Source organism: Paralichthys olivaceus, chromosome 6 (assembly GCF_024713975.1).
Source record: "Paralichthys olivaceus isolate ysfri-2021 chromosome 6, ASM2471397v2, whole genome shotgun sequence".
NCBI lineage: Eukaryota > Metazoa > Chordata > Actinopteri > Pleuronectiformes > Paralichthyidae > Paralichthys > Paralichthys olivaceus.
In genome coordinates, this window is record NC_091098.1 from 23972862 (window position 1) to 23981815 (window position 8954).

General features: G+C 40.6%; 2 protein-coding genes across 3 annotated transcripts in view; one reads left to right on the forward strand and one right to left on the reverse strand.

Annotated features, from left to right (window-relative positions):
- Positions 1 to 398: 398 nt before the first annotated feature.
- Positions 399 to 5170, forward strand: LOC138410636 (small cell adhesion glycoprotein-like). 2 transcript variants are annotated; one of them, XM_069527663.1, is made up of 6 exons: positions 399 to 700; positions 1675 to 1707; positions 2913 to 2972; positions 3078 to 3125; positions 3278 to 3325; positions 3980 to 5170. In XM_069527663.1, the coding sequence occupies exons 2-6, from the start codon at positions 1701 to 1703 to the stop codon at positions 4150 to 4152; spliced, it is 336 nt and encodes a 111-aa protein (XP_069383764.1). In that variant the 5' UTR covers positions 399 to 700; positions 1675 to 1700; the 3' UTR covers positions 4153 to 5170. The 2 variants fall into 2 exon arrangements, with proteins under 2 accessions (XP_069383764.1, XP_069383766.1); XM_069527665.1 differs by having other exon boundaries at positions 536 to 700; positions 2919 to 2972.
- Positions 5171 to 5767: 597 nt separating this feature from the next.
- The window catches only part of dazap2 (DAZ associated protein 2), a 5545-nt gene continuing 2358 nt past the window's right edge, over positions 5768 to 8954 (reverse strand). Inside the window, exon 4 of the mRNA XM_020104718.2 lies at positions 5768 to 8615. Coding sequence (XP_019960277.1) covers positions 8487 to 8615 — 129 coding nt within the window. The 3' untranslated portion in view covers positions 5768 to 8486. The remainder of the gene's footprint in view (positions 8616 to 8954) is intronic.

An 8954-nucleotide genomic window follows, 5' to 3' on the forward strand; every position in this document is an offset into this window, starting at 1 on the left:
TTCAGACTTAACTTGGAGACATTTAGAGTCAGAGACTGCGGACTGTGGAACTGGAGCTGTCAATCACGAGTCAGCCTCAGCATTTTTATAGCATCAAGTAACAATGAATAATTACAAACAACACTTGAACTTACATCAGTTTGATCCAAACAACCTAAAATTAGAGAAACATTATTTGGAAGAAGTGTATATATATTATATTATATTTGTCCCATCTGCTAACATGGAGGAGGTGGGGTTCATGAATAAATAAATCAGTGATATGAACTTTATTGAAAATGAAACCAATTGACCTATACTGCAGCCAGCCACCAGGGGGCGACTGAGATATTTTGACTGTGCTTTAGGGGAGCTGTCATCTAGTCCATCTTTACGGTTGGGGTGGGGGGGGGGGGCTGGGGGGCCTATATTTTGCCCCGGGGCCCTTTTAACAAGTGAATCCGCCCGTGTAGACAGGCAGCTCCGCAGCTCGGCCCAGCAGTGACACCTCTCGCTCATAGACGATCTTGGAGGTGGCGATGGGGGAGGAAAGGGAGGGATCGGAAACGGAGAGCAGGGTGAGAAAGGGAGGAGGGTGAGAGAAGCAGCGCTGACTTTATTTCTCAGACCTCCGCAGTTCTACCCCTCGGCGAGCCCCGCTTCTCTCCCCCGCCTCAGAGCCGCCCAGCCCCCCGGGGGGACACAGCTCCGGAGAGTCCAGGTGAGTGGGGGTGAGCCCGCGTGTCTTTTTGTTCGGTGTCGGAGAATCATGGCGACCTCACCTGGAAACTGTCTCCGCTTCTGCTCGAGTCGCCGCAGCAGCAGCAGCTCGGGCGGAAAAGTTTCGGACAACACGAGGGGGAGGAAGTTTACTTTTCTGTCTCTTAAAGGTCAAACTCCCCGAAGGAGGGAGGGAGAGAGAGAGGGAGATCCACGCGTCAAAGCGTCAACAACACAAACATCTGTCGACTCATCTGCAGATTCGATTTGACCTCGATTAATCAGTTGATGTCGTCGTTATCGTGTTTGATATGAAAGCTTTGTTTGAGTTCGTCGGTTGGCAGATGTTGAAATCCTGACTGTGTGTGTGTGTGTGTGTGTGTGTGTGTGTGAGCAGTAAAGTGATTATTCAATTAAGTCTTTAGTCGATTTTGGGGGAAACCTGTTCAGGAGCTACACTGATAATCGAGTTTTTAATCATTATTTAGTTAAGATATCCACAGATTCTTTCTCTTTACGATTCCATCAGTTAATGTGAGAATAAACCGTAAAACAAAAAAGTTTGTTGGATTAAAACTTGAAGTTTAGGGGAAAACTTTGCAACTAACGATGATCATTAGTATCTATTTATCTGCTGATTTGATTTGGTTTCCATTGGTTAGTGGTGGATATTACCTTCAGCCTGTTACCTCAATGTGTTATAATGATTTGTTTTATTCTATCAAAAGTCCAAACCTCCCCCTCCCCCCCTAAGAAATGTGTTTACGCTCATATGTGACAAAGAAAACGTCCACTCATCAAATTGTAAAGAGTTAGAATCCGAGATGTCACAGATTTTCAATGTTGGATTCACATCAACTCATCAATTAATCAGATAATCGCTGGAGCCTTAGATAAAGTATTAGCAAGTGAAAAGTGATTTTGTCTTTGTCTTCGTGTGCTGGTTTTCTTTACAGTTGTGTTTGTCTCTTACAGGTTGACACTCAGATCAAACAGCAGCCATGAATAGTAAGTGCACGTTTACTGTCCGCGCTGATTTAGTGGCTTGTATTTTTTTTTTCTGGCACATGTTGTTCTGTTAAACACTTTTGATTCATAAAACTGGATCAACAACTGCTGGGCCCTAAACCCCTGAGTGTCCCCTGAAGCCCTGAGTGTCCCTGAGTGTCCCCTGAAGCCCTGAGTGTCCCCTGAAGCCCGAGCCCCAAAATTATGTCCAACTTTTTGTAGTTAATTTCAGTTTGTACTGTGCAGATTCACAGTAACTGTTCAGAAAGCCTTGGGCAAAGAATTATTACTCATCGAGTGTGAGGTGGCATTTCTAACTTATTTGAATCATTCATTCAGTGACTTCCAATGAAAGTAATAAAAAAAGGCCCATCACATTTCCCACAGCCACAGGTGATATCTGCTCTGGAATAAAAAAAACAACAACCTTGAAATATTAAAAGTTAATCAAAACGGTGAATTGAATTGTCACATCAGCTCTAAAGTGCTGGTTCCTGTGTGTCTGGGGAATAATAATGAAGTAGCACAGTGAGTAAACACAGGCTCAACAACAGCTTTGCCTCCCAGGAAGAAAATCTGATTTAGATTTAGTGAGATTTTGACCTCAATCAGTGTAATGCAATGTTTTTTCAAACTGTGGAAAGAAGTGGAACCTTTTTTTTTTTGTTTTTACTTGAGTCAAACTTTGAGCGGATAAATCAATAATGAATAGAACTGTTGGTTTTGGTTCTTTTTAATAATTTTGTCCGTCAAACATCAGAAAAATGACCATTGTGATTTAATAGAGCCGAAGATGATGACGACATGAGGCGTCTGCTGCCTAATCGCTGATTACATCTCTGTCAGCTGACTAATTAACAGATCGTTGTTGATAAAACTTGTGCTCTTCTGTTTCCCTCGTATTTTAACTTCCAGACTTGAACACTATTTTTACAATAGTTACAATAAAACGTTGCTTTTACTCAAATGGAAGTTCTCACTTCCACCGTTGTGTTTCCTGATTAAGTCGTTGCATCACAGAGGTTTCATTCTCGGTTGACAGCAGCTTTGTTTTTTATTTTCAGACCTAATTAATCAGATTTACTGTGTCACAACTCTTGATTCCCCCCCCCCCCCCCCCCCCCCCCCCCCCCAGCCAGCAGCTCTCCAGTTCTGTATACAAGTGGCGTCCTGTGACATTTTTAACATGCCTCTTTATCTCCCAGGCTCAGATATGACGCCTTTAACGACAGACTCCACATACATGAGCACAGCTGGGACCGAGAGTAAGTGCACTGTCTGGTATGAAAGTACTGTCTTTGTATTTGACTGTTACTACATAGTATTTTATGCTCTTAATCATCGTTTCCTTTTTTTCCCTCCGACATCAGATCCTGTTGCGTCACTTTCCACACAAGCAGGCACCACAGTGATCCAGGGTAACTCCCTCATCTTTTTGTTTTCATGTTTCCTCCTATTCAGTTTCCTCCTGGACACTTAACGTGAGACAAGTCTCTTCATGACCGTCCCTGCAGTGTCTGTCACCAGTGGTTTAAAAACTGATCTACCTCTTTTTGTTTTCTTTCCTCAGTGGTAACGACAGCGATCCCCGCAACTTCAGACTCTGCAGTTATTGCAGGTAACGGCTCGTTGTTTGTCCTAAACCTTTTTTTTAATTTATATTAATATTTTATTGACTCCGCCAAGGTCGCCACGTTGTCACTAATCTCCAGAAACAGAATTTACAGATGAGGGACACCTTTTTAATTGTATGTGCTTTCACATGGAGATTAGCCAAAGTGTCGTCTGGACCTAAATCATCTATGGAAGTATCACTGTTTGTGTTTTATGTGGAGAAACATTCGACTCGAGTGGTAAAAGAAACTAGTTGGACTTAAACACTGTAGTGTGAATGGGAGGCATCGTTTTTGGCCCAGATATCCAGCGTCTTCACCGGCAGCCCCAAAATCTTGGCTGTTGCCCTCAGGCAGTAACTCTAAGTCAGATGATGAAGTTTTCACTGGCGTTTGTTTTGTCGGCAGGATTACGTAAAAACGACTCAATAGATTTTTCATGAAATTTTATGTAATTTTTTGATTGACGGTTTCATGGATCTTGTCAAATATCATGTGTGGAGGACTTATATTTACGAGTGTGTGGAATTTTGATGCAGATCCAAATAAAATTCCAGGTCTAGTGAATGAATTATTAACGTGGTTTCGTAAGAAGGGGCCTCGGCAGAGTTATGCGCTCTTCTGATTCCGGCTTTTAAAATGTCGTCTTATTTTTCCAGTGGTCGTTGTTCTCATGCTGCTGACGGTCGCCGCTCTGGGTTTCCTGCTGTATCGATACCTCTGCCACAATAAAGGCGACTACAGGACGACAGGGGAGCTGGCTCCAGGAGAGGACCCCGACGAGGAGTGCAGTAACCAGGCTGCGAGTGAAAAGAAGGAATACTTCATATGAGCGCGGTGGACGACTCGGGTTGTGAGTGGAGCTTAGGAAGGAAAAAGAGTTCATGAAGGCTTGAGAAGAAATAGGAATGTTTTTTTTTTGTTGTATCTGTGTTTTGAGGGAAGGCTGCTACTTGCTGCACACTGATTAAGAGGAATACCTTGTTTAAATGATAGCTTAAAAAGAAAAATGCACAGGTGCACAAGCGAAACCAAAGATGACATCACTGTAGGAGTGAATGTTGACGGATGTGGAGCAGGTGACAGACGACAGGCGTGTGCAGATCAGCCGAGCCGGGCTTGAAACAGGTGGTGGGATTCTGAGACGTCTACGGTCACAGTCACGTGATCAGTAAACACTCGGCAACTGTTGAAATGTAAGATTAGCTTTGTATGTTACACTTTTCAGCAGAAGTCTTTTCGGTTCTTCTCTTCCGTGTGTGAAGTGTGTTGTTTGGGCTGGGTGACAATCTCATGATAAAAGTTTTCATATCGTCAATATTGATCATTATCACATTATTTTACAAAACATGTTTTTTTGCTCCTGAATGAAGGTTGTGATTTTAAATTATTAAATCTGAGGTAGATCAGTGTTATACCTCCGCTGTGCTTCTATGATGCGTACTGTGAGCACTACATCAATTTATATTGGACGTTTCTTATTCCGTTAGAGATGAATTATCCTCTGATAACTCGGTATTGTTTTACTGCTCAGCTCTTTGTGTTGTTTTATTCTGTAACACTGCATTTTCCCACACAAATAGGAAAATATACTGGTGCCTTTGAGGGTCGTTACCTTTTATATCGATTTGCTTTTTAAGTGTTTTTCTATGCAGCTTTTTTATAAGCTAAAGTCAAAAACAAAGTCCTCATGTGACGTAAAGGACGGCAAACTTTATTTGTTGCATGTTTTACCTGGCTGTCTTTTTTTTTTTTGTATAATTCTTTTCCAGACATTGTTACTGTCGGCTTCCCTGTTTGATATAAATATGGAAGGCAATAAAACCTGTCGTTGGACTATAGTGTCATCATCCGGTGTTAGCTTTCAGTTTTGTTTTCTTCAAAAGTCAGAATCGAGTCCCTCAAGAATTCAAATGACAACATCAAGCACATACAATGATTTATATCTGTAATAATCTCATACAAAAGCCCAACACAAAATCCCACCACTATGTTCAGTCTTTGTTGACGCCATGTTTGAGAGCTGATTTGGTGATAAAATAAAAGACAGCTCAGTTTAATGTTTTCAGAAGACAACCACAGCTTGAAAGAAATACAGCACATATGAATCAAAATCTGCTGGTGCCCCAAACAAATGAATGATCTTAAAGATGAGATTCATCACGTCAGTGTTCGGTAGCTGACTTTACCGTAAACACAGATCTGTTTTTATTGACTCGTACCTTCTTTTTTTTATTTTTATATATCAAAGTGACAATTAGCTGTGACTGAAACTAAAGTGGTCGATAATCATTTCTGACTAAAAACTTTCAGTGATCAATCAAGTAAATGGATTAAACTAGAAATTACATGAGAAGCCGCCAGGCCACAACTATACAACCTAAATCACAATAACTGTTCCATTAAAATACATCATGAGGATAAAATGAAATGACAAACATACAACATTTCAAATTTCCAAAATAACCTTTATTCTAAACTTACATTTTAAATTTTAAGTTTAGTATAAAAAAGTTAAGTGCACCTAAGTTCTTTTTTTTCAAAGTATTCCATCTTTGACATGTCTCAGCAAACTGTAGTGACACTCATCTCCTTTAGTAATCTTAAAAGATAGAATGTGTACCAAAGTCCATCACATCACTTTAGTACATACATCTATTTTTACAAAATATTGTCAAGAGAATCCCTGAACTATAAATGTCCATAATCCTTCAACAGAGAGTGATCCATTTGCTGGCTGTGGTTGGCATAGCATCGACTGGTCAGCTGTAGTTTACAGTACTTCATATTGCTGGGACAAAGCCACCATTATGCTGCTTAACAAACAATCAGAGCAGAGATGGAAAACGAGAAAACAATTGTTTGAATCATGTTTTTTTTTTTGTTTTTTTTTTAAAGTTTTGACAGCTGTGGCCTCTTCCTCAGCAAAGCTGCGTGGAACGACAACACGGGTGAGATTTAATACACACGGAGCCATTTGAGTGACACGTCCGTCACATATGATGCAGCAGCTTTGTGTGTGGGCTGCACAGACAGGAGGTTCATCCCATGAGGGTCAGTGGATGAAGTGAGGAGGGTTGTTAGACAGCTGGTCGCTCTGACTTCTTTAACACTGAAATCGCTAAATGTTGGTCGACAGCAAGAGTGTTTGTGTTACTGGAGGCCACAGCTGTTAAAACTTGATATGGTATGTCGGATACCCAGTGACACATTGATACTACCAGACATCGAAATGAATATCTACAAACATCAGTTGATGGTATCCACACAGACTCCGCTAATTCCATATATTTAAAGTTTTGTATGATAACAAATTATGTAAATATTCTAAGGAGGTTTTTAATCAGCAGCACAAAAATGTCTTGGAAATGATTTATGCTGACAGTGACATAGCCTTGTCGCAAAAAACGTTTGCATACACTTTCAATCTACTGAACAACACGACACGTCTCGACATTACTTTAAAAAAAATGGAATAGACTTGATGAAGGAAAAGCATTTTAAAATGCATGTTCAAAAATCTCACAGCTTTCTTTAAAAAGACATGAAACCAGGAATTAAAAAAAGACCGAGAGTAGCCCCTTGTCTGCAACCTCTCAGATTTGCTTAGCAGTGCATCTCAGGTAAAAAGTATTTAATCAAATTTGTACACAGCAAAGGTGCAAAAGTATGCAACAACTTAAAGATGCAACTGACCTACATAAAGTGACATTAACACACTAACAGTTGCGATCACGTGAAGACTGAAGGTTCTAGGTGCCAACGATCTCACCACTGCTTATTCTATGATATGTTTGCTTTTAAATTGTGACATTTATTTTTTTTTCCAAGTCACAACCAAACATCAAGTGCATTGTCGACCAAATCTTTGGTACAACCAGCTCATTGGTTCGACCAATGATCTCTTTAAAACCTAACTACTCGTGTAAATCACTCGAATGTGGAAAAGTCACGAAGGAAGAAATTAAACACTGAAACATTTAAGTCTCCTCAACCTTAGAAAATGTTGACTAGAAGCAAATGCTATATCACAAAGGTGACGTTGATCTACGGTGGAAAAAGTTTATTTGAAGACACCAAATTATACTCTGTGGAGGAGAAACAAGAGGGAGGGTAGGTCTCCAAACCTGCACAATAAACATTTAGTGTATAAACTCTGGGTATCCGACTGTAAAATAGAAACAGGAGACAAAAAAAAGCTGAAATGTTACACCAACCACCCCTTCCCGTTCAACTTACTATTTGGATTTACTTTAAATTTCTTTCCTTTAAGTTTACTGAAGTTAATTTGCTTTAAATTAGGGCTATCCCCAGTGCTCTTTGGCACTTGACTATGTTCATCTACAAGTTGCCCAACAAGGTACAGTAATTCACTTTGGATATTACATGGAATCTTTTCTTGAATTATTTGCTGACGTCAATTCATTTAATTTACACATGATTTAAATGTAACAATCTGTCAGATGGGCAGTTCACTGTGCAACAGATTGTCTGTGGTGTTTTAGATACTGTGCAAAAGACAAGACAATTCTAACTAAGAGCACCCAAGATGCAGATTTTTTTTTGTATCGTTGAGATGTAATTTCTCTTGATCATGGTTATACTGGTATTTACATGGAACTTTTACACATCTATTAATTTAACTACACTAAAAGTATTCAAAAAAGACAAGTGGAGATTTCTTTTTTTTTGCGCTTTAACTGCAACTTTGTAACTGCGTTTCACTTTCACCATAAAGCAGCTAAACTAAATAATGCAGGGCTGATATTTCAACATTTCATTTACGTAGCTTTACAGGTATACAAGTACATATTCATTTTAATTTGTGATCCATTTGATCAAAGGAGACCAGGTCTATTCAACAAACGCCTGGAGGTTCAATTTGGATTAAGCCAATGAAGAACTGTGGCAAGGATTCTACAACATTAAAATTTTTTATCTTATCACTCCAGGCGGTGGCATTTATCTTTTCATCTCTATGTCACAAGTGGAGTACTGTACCTTTCACAAGGGCTCTAAAATATTACATTCCATTAGGTGATATCAGTATTGTGGCATGGCCAAGCAGCCTGAAGAGGGAGGCGTATGGGATGTGGGTAGAACTGGGGCATCAGTTTGGGACGAGGGACACGGTTTAGGCATGATGGAGGAGTTGAGAAGTTGCTGTTACCAGATGGAATAACCTCCACTGGATCCACCCAGGAAGAAGTTACTCTTGCGCTGCGTCATTACAACATTGGCACCCTGCATGGCAGCCAGCTGAGCTGCGTTGGGGGGATGTCCAGGAGGTGGGGGCTGGGGGAGAGAAGAAACAAGCACAAATAATACAAACGATAAAGGATGAGATGACACTACATCACAACCCATCTGCGACTGACACGGCTCCTTCAAATCACTCGTGCGGTGCCTGATCTGTTTGCTTGGCCTGGTGACTCTGGTCGAAGATTTCTTACTGACCTGCACTCATTGAGCCGAGGCAAGTAAAGACCTGCTGCCGGACTCAATCCACGGAAACCTGAAGCTGGACGACCACTGCTGCACAAAGAGCTGTTCACCTGTTTATTCAGAGTTTAGTGAAGCTCCACTCTGCACGCACAACTGCGACCTGAAGAATCAGTTGTCGTGACCTATGTC

Coding starts and splice junctions, on each gene's coding strand:
- LOC138410636 (XM_069527663.1), top strand. Junction 2,973..3,077: donor GAGCACAGCTGGGACCGAGA/GTAAGTGCACTG, acceptor CTCCGACATCAG/ATCCTGTTGCGTCACTTTCC. Junction 3,326..3,979: donor AGACTCTGCAGTTATTGCAG/GTAACGGCTCGT, acceptor TTATTTTTCCAG/TGGTCGTTGTTCTCATGCTG.